The sequence below is a fragment of the Mobula hypostoma genome, chromosome 10 (genome assembly GCF_963921235.1).
Source record: "Mobula hypostoma chromosome 10, sMobHyp1.1, whole genome shotgun sequence".
In the NCBI taxonomy this organism is placed as follows: domain Eukaryota; kingdom Metazoa; phylum Chordata; class Chondrichthyes; order Myliobatiformes; family Myliobatidae; genus Mobula; species Mobula hypostoma.
In genome coordinates, this window is record NC_086106.1 from 97,855,676 (window position 1) to 97,870,075 (window position 14,400).

The window sequence follows — 14,400 nt, forward strand, 5'->3', positions numbered from 1 at the left end:
TATACTTTATTGTCGCCAAACAATTGATACTAGAATGTACAATCATCACAGCGATATTTGATTCTGCGCTTCCCGCTCCCTGGATTACAAATATTAAATATTAAAAATATTAAACATAGTAAAAGTTAGTAAATATTTTAAAAATTTAAATCATAAATAGAAAATAGAAAAATAGGAAGTAAGGTAGTGCAAAAAAACTGAGAGGCAGGTCCGGATATTTGGAGGGTACGGCCCAGATCCGGGTCAGGATCCATTCGGCAGTCTTGTCACAGTTGGAAAGAAGCTGTTCCCAAATCTGGCCGCACGAGTCTTCAAGCTCCTGAGCCTCCTCCCAGAGGGAAGAGGGACGAAAAGTGTGTTGCCTGGGTGGGTCGTGTCCTTGATTATCCTGGATATCTCAAAATGTTCTGCAAGGTCCCGTTCACTTTTTAAATCTCATGCTCACTCACCTCTAAATAAGTGACTGTTCATGATATCTCAAACTCGTGGCAAAGTTCTAAAGGCTCCGCTTTTTAAATCTCACTCTCACTCACCTCCAAACAAGCTAATGGGAGAGCCAGAGGTCACAGAATCACAAAAAGAGTTCACCAATTCAAAGTTCAAATACATTTATTATCAAAATATTTATAGGTCACCATATACAACCCTGAGATTCATTTTCTTGTCGGCCTACACAGTAAATCCAAGAAACATAATAGAATCAATGAAAGGCCACACCCAAAAGGATGGACAAACACTCAATGTGCACAGGACAAGCAACTGCAAATATGAAAGAGAATAATAATAAGCAATAAATATTGAGAATATTGGATGAAGAGTCCTTGAAAAAGAGACCGCAGGTTGTGGGAACAGTTCAGTGATGTGTTGAGTGAAGTGAACTCCTCTGGTGATTTACAACTGATCGGGGGAGGAATTTTTTTCTCTGACCCTATGGAATTTTGCAACTTTGGTACATAAGTGCAATGGCTACACAAGAAGGATAATGTAATGCTGGCTCTTATTTCAAGGTTGTGGAGTATAACAGCAGGAAGGTTGATGCAACAATGAAGGCTGTAATAAGATCACATGTAGCGTGCAGGTAGTTCTGTTATTGTGTTCGTAAGAAATCTAGGTGATAGAGAGTACTTTGGGGTTCAAGTCAGATTCTCCTGCCGGCTCAGATAGATTAGCAGGAAATTGAGGATTATAGCGAAAAGACAGTGTTGTGGATGTGAAGGTGTCACATCAGAAATGATCCTATTGAATGGGAGAGCAGGCAGGAGAATCTAAATGGCCTACCCATGTTCTTATTGTCTGGTCTTATTCTCCCATCATAAATACTTGGCAAACTAGCACAGCCCCAATCATTTCTAGGAAATAGTGAGAAAGTATCCTTTACCAACTACCAGGAATATCCTCATGAACATACCCTGATTTTGTAAGTTTTGTCTGATAAAGTAATCCACATGGTTGAAATATTTAGAGTAATCAGAGTCACCCCTGAGCAGTGTACAACTCCACTGAATGTTTATTTATTTAGAGGGACAGCACAGTAAGGGGCCTTTCCAGCCCAACATACCCACACTGCCCAGTTACACCCATGTGACCAATTAATCTACTAACCTATATGTCTTTGGAATGTGGGAGGAAACTGGAGAAAAGCCACGTGGTCACTGGGAGAATGTACAAACTCCTTACATTAGCAGTGGGAGTTGAATCTGGGTCACTGGCACTGTAAAGCATTACGACAACTGCCGTGCTACAGTGCTGCTCCATACTGAGGAATTCTAAACCAAACATTCTTTTGGATTGTTGTATAATGTTAATATTATTATAATTCTGAAATAATAAAATTCTGATGTTTTACCACAGCCCTATGTTCAGACCAGCCCTGGACCAAAACAAGAACCTTCAAATACGCAGGTACATAGGCAGAATCTGTTCTGAGACTACGTGCATTCTGATTTATACAAATACGTTAGAATTTTTTACTTTTGTTTAATCTGTGGATGCCCAAATTTTATCTGAAGTTATGATCTTTGAAAGAAATTTATCTCTAATTTTGGTCTACCTTATTGTTCCCAGGTTTTGACTGCAGAGGAAATTTAAAGAAACAGTTTTTTTTCTTTTCTTTCTTCCCATTTTTTCAGGGTCTATTTTTATAAATACCAATTATCTTGAATCCCTTATAACCAGGGATCCACAAGCAATGATAAGAAACAATAAATTGTGCCTTGAATATTGAACTATACCTATTTGTTTCCGATTCTAAAACATGTTCCAAAATTTGTTGACTGTACCTGCTAATATTTTATGCTCAGGCTGCTGTTACTTTCTTTGTCTTAGGGTCATTTAGGTGATTCTTAGATAGGCATAAGGATGAAAGAAAAATGGAGGGCTATTTGGGAGGGAAGGGTTAAATTATCTTGGAGTAGGTTAAAAGGTCAGCACAACATTGTGGGCCAGAGGGCTTGACCTGAGCTTACTGTTCCATGTTGTTAAGCAATTTATTTTGGATTTTAATTCCCTTAGATTCAGTATTTATATTTTGCTTTTATTAACTTTTATTAATGAATGTAACATCAGATATATACAGTAAATAGACTTTTTTGGTGAATGGTTATGTTTGATTTAAACATAAAAATAACAACTTTCAAGTTGAACAATGCATCAACATTTCTACCTCACATTATAAATAGGAAGTAATATACACAAACACAATTATCTAGACTTGTGACACTTCAGCTATGGTTTCCTTAAAGCCTTGGTGTTTCTTCTATCTTCATGGTTTTTCTCTTAGAGAATTACACAATTGTTATGTATTTTCAATAGCCTATCACCAGCATGTGGCTGACCATGTACAAATATGAGAAAAATAATTCATACTTATGATAATAGTTTTCATAAATGTAATAACTCTTACTTCAAGTCAATATCATACAACTCAAATTATCACCTGAACCTCAATTTTATTGCAGTGATGTGATGTCTCAGAGATGAGGTTGATATACAAATGGCTTGAAAACGTTAACACTCAAAGGTAAAGCACTTCACTCTGTCCACCATAAAGATGGATTTTCTCAGTGGCTACCCATTTTAATTCTACTTCCCATTCCACAGTGAGGCCATTGTCAGGTTGGAGGAGCAAAACCTCATATTCTGACTTAGCAGCCTTCATCCTGACAACATGAACATTGATTTCTTTAACTTCTGGTAATTTCCCCCTCCTCTTCTCTCTTTTTCCATTCCCCATTCTGGCTCCCCTTGTACCGATTCTCTTCTCCTCACTTTTCCATCACCTTCCACTGGTGCCCCGCCTCCTTTCTTGCTTGGTACCCTCTTTCCTCTTATCAGATTTCAATCTTTTACTTCTACCTATTACCTCCCAGCTTTTCACTTAATTCCCCCCTCCCTTATCCTCACCTGGCTTCACATATCATCTCCAGCTTCTATCACTTCCCCTTTCCCCATCTTGTTATTTTGGCTTCTTCCCCCTTCCTTTCCAGTCCTGACAAAGGGTCTCAACTTGAAATGTCGACTGTTTATTCCTGTCCACAGATACTGCCTGACGTGCTGAGTTTCTCCAGCATTTTATGTGTGTTGCTCTGTATTTTTAGCATCTGCAGAATCTCTTTATGATGAATATACCACTTGCAACATTTTGCTGAAATTCTAATGACACCATTTTAGTCCTTTGTGGGTAGGAATTAACTGTTTCTGTAAAGGAAATTATAACTTATCCAGGTAGTAAAGTGGGTAGTATAAATTTCATATCGCACCAGTGTTTTGCTGCCTTTTTAAGAGATAAAATGGAATCAACGAAGTACAAAGGAGTGTACTCTCTTTTCTGCATTCTCCTTGCTGGGTTGAGTAGGACAAAGGTTTCATCTTTCCTTGTTTCCCCTTCACCTGATGACCCTCATGTCTGAGTGAAGAAAATTATCATTTTGGAGGTTCAGATAATTTTCTGCAATTATAATCCATTGACTATGTTAACCGCAGCGTAGAAATTATGCCAGGTATATTTGGAGATCACATGTTTTAGTTTCTTGTACAGGATGTTTATGAGTGATGTGGCTATTCCCTCATAAATAAGTATACTGCTTTGGATACTGTTGTGGGGGATGACCTCCCATGGGAATGTAACGGAGACTGGGTTAAGTGTTATATTTCAATGCAAGGATTATAAGAAATAAGGTGGATGATCTTGTTGCATTATTACACATTGTCAAGTATGATATTGTGGCTATCACTGAATCGTGGCTGAAGGATAGTTCTAGTTGGAAGCTAAGTTTCCAAGGTTACATGTATCGGAGGGATAGGTAGGTAGACAGAGGGGCTGCTGTGGCTCTGCTGGTAAAGAATGGCATTAAATCAGTAGAAAGACGTGATATAGGATTGGAAGCTGTTGAATCTTGTGGATTGAGTTAAGAAACTGCAAGAGCAAAAGGACCCTGATGGTAGTTATATACAGGCCTTCCAATAGTAGCTGGGATGTGGACCACAGATTACAACAGGAAAAGGTGTGTCAAAAGGGCAATGTTATTATAGTCATGGGAGATTTCAACATGCAGGTCGATTGGGAAAATTGGGTTGGAAATGGATCCCATGAGAGTGAGTTTGTTCAATGCCTATGAGATAACTTTTTAGAGCAGCTTGTTGTTAAGCCTGCTAGGGGATCTGCTATAATTGATTGGGTGTTATGTTATGGACCGGAGGTGATTAGGGAGCTTAAGGTAAAAGACCCTTAGGAGACAGTGATCATGATATGATTGAGTTCAACTTGAACTTTGATAGGGAGAAAGTAAAGTCTGATGTAGCAATATTTCAGTGGAGTAAAGGAAATGACACTGGTACGAGAGAGGAATTGGGCAATGTAAATTGGAAGGAGAACAATGGTGTGAGTTCTGGGAAAAATAAAGAAGGTGCAGGATAGATGTATTCCAAAAACAAAGATATACTCAAACGGCACCATAGTACAACCGTGACTGTCAAGGAAGCCAAAGCTAATGTAAAAGCAAAATAGAGGGCATACAACAAAGCAAAAATTAGTGGGAAGATAGAGAATTGGGAAGCTTTTAAAACCCTACAGAGAGCAACTAAAAGAATCATGAGGAGTGAAAAGATGAAATGTGAAAGCAAGCTAGCAAACAATATCAAAGTGGATGGTAAAAACTTTTTCAAGTATGTAAAACATAAAAGAGAGATGAGAATGGATATAGGACCGCTAGAAAATGAGGCCGTAGAAATAATAATGGGGGCCAAGGAGATGGCAGAAGAACTAAATGAGTATTTTGCACCAGTCTTCACTGTGGAAGACACTTGCAGTATGCCAGATGTTGAAAGGTATGAGAGAAGAGAAGTGAGTGCAGTTACTATTACAAGGGAGAAGGTGCTCAAAAAGCTGAAAGATCTATGGGGAACATAAGTCACCCGGACCAGATGAACTTCATCCTAGGGTTCTGAAAGAGACAGCCTTAGAGATTGTGTTGACATTAGAAATAATCTTTCAGAAATCATTGGACTTTGGCATGATACCAGAGGACTGGGAAAATTGCAAATGTCACTCCACTCTTTAAGAAAGGAGGAAGGCAGCAGAAAGGAAATTATAGGCCAGTTAGCTTGACCTCAGTGGTTGAGAAGATGTTAAGAGTCAATTGTTAAGGATGGAGTACTTGGTGACGTGGGACAAGATAGTACAAAGTCAGCATGGTTTCCTTCAGGGAAAATCCTACCTGATGAACCTGTTGGAATTCTTTGAGGAGATTACAAGTAGGATTGATAAAGGGGATGTAGTAGGTGTTATATATTTGGACTTTCAGAAGGCCTTTGACAAGGTAACATACATGAGGCTGCTTATCACGTTAAGAGCCCATTGTATTACAGGAATGTTACTGGCATGGTTAGAGCATTGTCTGATTGGTAGGAGGCAGTGAGTGGGAATAAAAGAATCATTTTCTGGTTTGCTGTCAGTGACTAGCGGTGCTCCACAGGGGTCGGTGTTGGGACCATTTTTTAAAATGCTGCAAATCAATAATTTAGATGATAAAATAGATCGCTTTGTTGCCAAGTTTGCAGATGATACGAAGATTGGTAGAGGGACAGGTAGTGTTGTGGAAACAGGTAGGCTACAGAAGGACTTGGTAGTAGAAATAACTGTACGGACAATTTTCTAAACAAGCAGAAGATCCAAAAATGTGAGATGTGAAGGGACAGAACAACCTAAAGGTTAATTTGCAGATAGAGTCAGTGATAAGGAAGGTAAATGCAGTGTTAGCATTCATTTCAAGAGGTCTAGAATACAAGAGCAGGGGTATGATGCTGAAGCTTTCTAAGGCAGTGGTAAGGCCTCACCATGAGTATTGTGAACAATTTTGGGCTCCTCATCTAAGAAAAGGTTGTACTGGCATTGGAGAGGGTTCAGAGGAGGTTCACAAGGATGATTCCAGGATTGATAGGGTTATCATACGAGGGATGTTTGGTAGCTGTGCGTTTGTACTTGCTAGAATTAGAAGGATGGTGGGGGGGGCGGTGGTGGGGATCTCATTGAAACCTTTCGAAGGGCCTAGTCAGGGTCGATGTGGAAAGGATTTTTCCATGGTGGGGGAGACTAGGACAAGAGGGCACAGCCTCAGGATAGAGGGGCGTCCATTTAAAACAGAGATGCAGAGAAATGGTGAATTTGTGGAATTTATAACCACAGGCAGCTGTGAAGGCCCAGTCGTTGGGTGTATTGATAGGTTTTTGAGTGGACACAGCATCAAAGGTTACGGTGAGAAGGTCATGGAGTGGGACTGAGCAGGGGAAAGAAGGATCGGCCGTGATTGAATGGTGGAGTAAACTCGATGGGCTAAATGGCCTAATTCTGCTTCTATGTCTTATGGTCTTGTGATGTGTACAATTAAAAATAATCTCCCATCTCTCACTTCTCGTGTTTCCATCCTTCTCTCCAACCCCACGATCTTCCTCCACTCCCCCTTTTTGTCCCTTATCCCTTACCCTGCTTCCAGTCCTACATCATCCATTTTCATTGCCATTCCCCCTAATTCTACCAAATCACATATTTCATCTATTAGCCCTCCATCCTCCCTTCCTGTTCTGGTTCCATCCCGCTTTCTTCTCTCTGCTAATTGTTACCATTACCACTCTCATTACATCAGATTCAAGTATTGGTAGCTTTTGTAATCCTGCATATCACTTTCTAGCTGTCACTATCTTCTTTCTTCCCTCCATCCACTTAGCTCTCTCTTCCTTTTTTTTTCGTTTGCCTCTATTTATTATCCGCCTGCCTCTGTCTTTCAGCTCCACTGCTCCCCGCTCTCTACCTGGCTTGATCTATCCTGATGGAGGGTCTTGGCCTGAATGTCGAATGTTCATTTTTCTCCATAGATGTTCCCTGAATTGCTGAATTGCTCCAGTATTTTGTGTGTATTGTTCTTGATCTGTTCTTCACCCCATCCCTCCCCTCCCCTCCCCTCCCCTCCCCTCAGTCCACCAATTACCTCTTGTCATCCCTTGGTTAGGACAGAGTTTATCTCCTCTTTCCATTCTTAATTGTATTGCAGGATTATCATGAAATCTCACAAATTCCAATCCCCGCAGATGTTGCTTGAGTTCCTCCAGCAGACTGTTCCTTCAGATTTCAAATTAGCTATCTCTTAAAATATCTGTACTCAGAGGAATCAAGTTCATAAGTTAGTGTGTCTTTTTTGTGTTTTCGTTCTTTTTTTGCTCTTTACACTATTTAAATGATGTTTCCTATTTATTATTTTTGCTTTTGTTTTAATACTTTACTCAAGTTTTAGCCAAGCTTACTACATTTCTCCCAATTGCACACATGTTATAGTGCATTTAAATTACAATATTTAGCGATGAAGCATATTCCCAGATCACTAGAGCCAGCTATCAATGTTAAAGGAATGGTTATGCTAACACGCTGGATTAAACTATTTGGAGTTTAGAACTGAGCTGTGTGATCTGAGAACCTCTGATGGCTCATAAACCATTACAATTCTTGTACAGTTTGATCCTGACAGAAAACAAGTTCCAAAATATAATTTATTAAATCCAGGTCTTCCCCTTTAGCTTGTTGCATAATCCCTTGGTAAGCTGTGGAATCAGACTAGTAAATCTCAAATAGTATATGTTCTTATTGATTTTAGAGTAATTGCTGTTAGGTAAGTGTTTAACTGAGGAGTAAAGCATATTTCATGCTATTTAAAAAAAAACAAGTAAATTTATGATAGTAAGCATGCTTCTTTTGACCTTTTCTCCATTCCAGAACAGTTTAGAGAAGATGCGAGCTTTTGCTTGGACAATCTTTGAGCTATTCAAAGTAGGTAATCATATTAGTATTGTATTAGGTCTAGGGGTAAGGGAAGTTTTAACTGGAGCTATCTATAATAAGGATAGCAATGGAAATTAAAATTGCCATTGATAATCTAAAGCAGAAAGAGAAAATGTTAATGAAAGGCCGAACTTTCACGATGGAGACCCTTGGTTGGAACAGTTTATTTTGTCCAAGAGCTACTGTGTCTTTTCTCTCTCACGCAATGTTGAGTTAGGAATATCTGTTCTGGTTACTTAATAATGAGATGTTTGTGGCATTATTATAAAATATATAGGACAGTAACATAAAACTAGTTTGGAAAATCCTGATGTATATCTGTTATTGATAATCTGAGCTTCCCAATAACTTGGCAGATTTGTAGCTGCACTTTGTAGACCAATTGCCTTCTTTCTGAACTGTAAGTTTTGCTAAAAATGCTTGGCTGTGAATGACCTAGAGATGAACCTGGGCAGAGAAATAAAATTGCTGAATTTTTCCTTAATTATGTAACTCTAAACATTTAAGAGCTCTGTGGTGCTGTACCACATGAAACAGATAATTTGAAATCTGAAATTAAGTTCTTGATTTTGGACAGCAGCTGTTGGAATAGTTACAATGACAGATGTATTTACTTTCTAATTTTCCAGTATTGTTCACACGGATAAAGTGAGGATTCACTAAATTCCCAAATCTAATTCCATAAGACATTGGCGGAGATTTAGGCCATTCTGCCCACTGAATCTGCGCCACCATTCGATCATGGCTGAGCTATTTTATTTCCCAGCCCTGTTCTCCAGTCTTCCCCCTCATAACCTTTTATATCTTTACTAAACAAGAACCTATCAACCTCACTTTAAATATAGCCGATGGCTACAGTATCTGCTCCTTCAACTGATGGCAGGAGTTGTTACATAAGGGCCATTGCTGGCAGATGTTGGAAAATATGAAAGGAAGAATTGCTTGGTATTTGGTGGATGGTTTATGTTGTGTCTGGTAACTGCAAAACATAAAAAAAATGAATTGAAAGAAAAAGAAGGGTGCCAGTAATGCAAGTCTTAACTTTGTCTTTCACTTTCAGCGAGGCGAGTGCAATGACGTGCCAGCATAATGATGTATGACATTTATATACTTTTACATATAAAATGCAATACTTTACTTTTACTTTATACTTTATTGTCGCCAAACAATTGATACTAGAACGTACAATCATCACAGCGATACTTGATTCTGCTCTTCGTGCTCCCTGGAGTACAAATTGATAGTAAATATTAAAAATTTAAATTATAAATCATAAATAGAAAATAGAAAAGGGAAAGTAAGGTAGTGCAAAAAATACCGAGAGGCAGGTCCGGATATTTGGAGGGTACGGCCCAGATCTGGGTCAGGATCCGTTCAGCAGTCTTATCACAGTTGGATAGAAGCTGTTCCCAAATCTGGCCGTACGAGTCTTCAAGCTCCTGAGCCTTCTCCCGGAGGGAAGAGGGACGAAAAGTGTGTTGGCTGGGTGGACCGTGTCCTTGATTATCCTGGCAGCGCTGCTCTGATAGCGTGTGGTGTAAAGTGAGTCCAAGGATGGAAGATTGGCTTGTGTGATGTGTTGGCCTTTGTTCACAATCTTCTGCAGCTTCTTCCGGTCTTGGACAGGACAACTTCCATACCAGTATAATGTTTATACATTATATAAACTACAATGTTTAATCAAATAATATATTTACAATATTACTGAAATATTAAATACACAACACTAATTCCTGCTTAGCTATGAAGTCAAACTCAATATAGAATGCATCTCAATTTATATATTTTATATAGTATATAATACAACCACTTTATAGACATCCACAGCATAATAAATTTTAAATTGTCCCATCAGGCCTAAAGATTTAATTACTATGGAGGCTTTCTTACTCCAGTGGGACAATGTCTTTCTTGACAAGGGGGCTTAGCAGGTGAGACTTGTGGCTGTGAAACAATCTCAGGTTTTGTGACCTCCTCTGGGGTGGTTGTATGAGCTGTCTCTGGGACTGCAGGAAGTAGTTCTGACTGCTCTGGAATTGACTATGGACACCTTTCTTCAGGATATGTTGGCATCATGATGTGTGAGTACATTGTGATGTCACCATTCCCTTTACGTTTTGGAAAGCCACAGCACACTGCTTTCTCCATTGCCATTTCTTCTCGATCTGTGGAGCACAGTAGCTAGGCTTGGCAGGAACCTGTTACAGTAATTGACAATCCTAATAAAGGACCACAAGACCACAAATATGACAAGTCCTTTGGCCTTGGATTGAATTTTCCATTGCTATAATTCTCACAGCATACTTGTGTAATGCTTGTGCATCAATAGTGTGACCACAGTAAGTGATGCTTAGTTTAAAGAATTCACACGATACATTTGAGCTTTCCAACACCACCCCTGAACACTGCTGTTGCATCATCCAATACCTTTCTGAGTTTGCTTTGAGTTGACTATTGCAGGAGATGTGGTATATAAATGGTGGATGGATCTCTAATCAAATTGTCTCAGCCACTCATATCTGCTGTTTTTACTACATACAAGTCCAGTGTGACTTGTTAGTTGTTGTATTTCACTGTTATGAATATCATTCCCACAGGATTTGTTTTGTTTGTCTATTGTTAGTTTTCACCTTGAGAATCTCAAAGCTACTCAGTCCTGTGTCATTCTCATCAGTATCAGATTTTTAATCAACGGCATACAGATTAGTGCTCTTTTTGAAACTGCACCTTGACTTTTTATCTTTATCTCTTCCCTGTGCAGTCCATTTATTTTTGGCTGCTTGACATGCACTTTGTATGTGTCCTACTTTGTTACATTTTCTGCAAGTTTTACCTTTAAAACTGCATTGGTTTGATGTACGTTGGCCCTTGCCACAATGGTAACACAATTTGTTCAGCTCAGTAGGCTTCTGTCTAGATGCTGCAATTTTGTTCATGCTCCTGACTGCAACTCAGTTGTGTTCCTGTCTGCTGTTTCCATTGATAAAGGTATTTCAGCTACCTTTTTAAATGTAAGGTGTACATCAGTTAGGAGCCATTCTTGTAATATTCCACAAACTAAATGATTTCTCAGTGCGTCATTAAGCCCATCACTGAATTAACAATGCTCAGACAATCTCTTCAATTCAGCCACGTATGCTGAAATAGATTCCCCTTCCTTTTGATTCCACTTATGAAGTCTAAAGTGTTCTGCAGTTAACAGTGGCTTCAGTTCTAAATATTCCTGTATTACTTTCATGATATCAGCAAAGCTCATTTTGGCTGGTTTTGTTGGAGCAGTCAAACTTCTAAGTAAACTGTACTTTATATCCAATGCACTCAGCAAAACTGGCACTTGCTTCTCATTGGCTATTCCATTTGCTTTAAAATACTGCTGAATTCACTCAGCTTAACATGAGTCAGTTATCCATTGTGGAATTGAACGCTTCTATTATTCCGAAGTAGACAGACTTTTCTGATTTTTTAAAAAATTCTCAATTATTAAACCTTGGTACTCACTGATTTTGAACCCTGGAGTTCATCTGTTTTCTGATCTTTTTCTTAAGCTTAACGTCTCACTCTCCCCTTGTGAAGAAATAAAAATGTGCTGCGCTTTTCTTTTAACTTGAATGTATCACTGTGCTTTTATTTGAACTCAAACATCTTGCTGCATTTCAACAGGTGGTAGTCATTTCAGCTTCATTTAAAACTTCCTCTTCACTACTATTATGTTTTGTAACTCCAAAACATAAAAACTAATTGAAAGGAAAACAGCAGAGCCAGGAATGCAAGTCTAACTTCGTTTTTGAATTTCAGTGAAGTGCCTACGTATGACGTGGCAGCATAATGACGTAACATTTATGTACTTTTACATACAACCCGCAATGCATTATGTAAGCAAAGAATGCTCAATCAACCAAGACAATATTACTTAAATTGAATACACAACAGTTTACTTACAGTAGTTGTGGCTTCAGTAAAAAAGTAATGAAGGTGGGGACAAATTGGCATATAGGAGGGAGATTGAAAATTGTGTGGAATGGTGCCACAACAACAACCTCACACTCAACGTTTGCAAAACTAAGAAGCTGATTATTGACCACAAGGAGAAGCCAGAGGTCCATAAGCCAGATCTCATATGGGGACTTGAGATGGAGTGGGTCAGTAACTTTAAATTCCTCAGTGTTATCATATTAGAGGATCTGTCCTGGGATTAACATCTATGTGCCATTTCAAAGAAGGCACATTGACACCTCTACTTCCTTAGAAGTCTGCTTTCTCAGACTCTGCATGTGATCTAAAAGTTTGATATACTTCTACAGATGCTTAGTGGAGAGAATTATGACTGATTGCATTATGGCTTGGTATGGAAACACCAATGTCCAGGAATGGAAAAGTCTACAGGAAGTAGTTGGTACAGCCCAGTCCATTCCTGGGAAAGTCCTCTACACCACTGAGCACATTTATAAGGACCATTACCACCGGAAAAAAGCATCCATTATCAAGGCCCCTCATCATTCAGGCCATGCTCTCTTCTTGCTACTACCATTGTGCAGGTAAAAGAACCTTGGGTTCCACACCCACTAGGTTCAAGAACATTTATTACCCTAGTGCTCCTGAACCACTGTGGATAACTTCACTCACCTCAATTCTGAACTGATTCCACAACCTTTCAAGGACTCCACAACACGTATTCTCAGTATTATTTATTTACTCTTTTTTTTTGCCTCTCATGGTCTGAGTTCCCCTCCCCCTCCCCTTTTGTTTTGCACAATTTGTCGTCTTTTGTGCATTTGTTGTTTGCCAGTCTTTGTTTATGTACAGTTTTTCACAAATCTGGTAATATCCACTCGTCAAGTCCCGCACGCTGAACCATTTCACACCATTCAGACAGGCCTGTCTTCGATCCTTGGGACTGTATACTGGTTGGGGACAGTACACCTGTTCAGGGTCCTATAGTCCATACACAGCAATACCTTCCCATTCTTCTTCCTGGCCATTACTTTTGGGGACTCATAGGGGCTTCGGGACTCGGTGATGATCCCAGTTTCCTTAAACTTACACAAATGCTGCCGAACATCTTCCACCTCTTGCAGGGGCCGGTCGCCATGACCGCTCTCTAAGCGGGGTGTCCTCAGTCACCCAGATAGTGTGACGAGTGCTCTTGGAACAACACACATCAAAGTCATCAGTGGAAAAGACACCTTCCAGCTTCAACACCTTCTCTACCAACCTCCTTTTCCAACCTGCAGGTACCAGGGAGTCCCTGAAGTTGAATGACTCAGTAGTCAACATTCCCCCTTTTCCACTAATTTCTTCCCAACATGTCTCACAGGGACACTGGATATTACTGTCACTGAGAAAAGATGCACTAGGGCATCCCCTGCTTGAAGGTGACCTCCTTCTTCGTGGTGTTCCTGACAATCACTGCCATACTGTTCGTCTGTACAACCGAGGGCTTCTGCAGTTTGGGTCTCATCAGTACCCCAGCAGGCACTCCCGACTCTTCTTTGTGGTCAAGCATTGCCCTCGGACATTCTGGGAAATTTTGGGTTTCTCATTACTCTCGCTACTTCCCCGGGCCATAACACGGTTGACTTGGATTGAGTGAACCACACAGTCCCTCGTCTCAACTCGTTATCTAGCCCACTGCAGCCACGCAGTTCCTCAAAGGCAGTTCGAAGCACCAGGTGAACGGACAATGTTTCTCCAGCTTCCTCCTTGCAGGCTCTCATGAGCCTCCTCACAAAAGGAGTGTTGATCCCTACAAGAATTGAAACGCTGCCCTTCTCAACGGGGTCCGGACAAACCAGCACTAATTTATCAAGGGCCTCAGCCACTCCCACATCAGCCTCTGAAAACTCCAGCTTCACTGACAAATAATCATTATACGGATAATCACCTGCACTAAGACCCCAAATCTCTAGTGCACTGAATGGCGTCAGTGGTAAATGCGTCAAATACTGGTTGTAAAATGAGCGGTACAGTAAAGTGACCTGTGACCCTGTGTCTATGGCTTGCGCATAAATACCCTCTATCTGTAGCGACACACTGGAGCTTGACCACGCTAGGCCTTCAGGAATATGTTTTTTTGC

At 39.9% G+C, this 14,400-nt stretch overlaps 1 protein-coding gene across 4 annotated transcripts in view; it reads left to right on the top strand.

Annotated features, from left to right (window-relative positions):
- smarca1 (SWI/SNF related, matrix associated, actin dependent regulator of chromatin, subfamily a, member 1) overlaps positions 1 to 14,400 on the top strand; it is a 101,772-nt gene that overhangs the window by 13,525 nt on the left and 73,847 nt on the right. For 2 of the 4 annotated variants that reach the window (XM_063060932.1, XM_063060933.1), the window contains exon 2: positions 1,852 to 1,902. The exons of the other annotated variants lie outside the window; for them this stretch is intronic. In XM_063060932.1, coding sequence (XP_062917002.1) covers positions 1,852 to 1,902 — 51 coding nt within the window. The remainder of the gene's footprint in view (positions 1 to 1,851; positions 1,903 to 14,400) is intronic. 4 annotated transcript variants of the gene reach the window in all.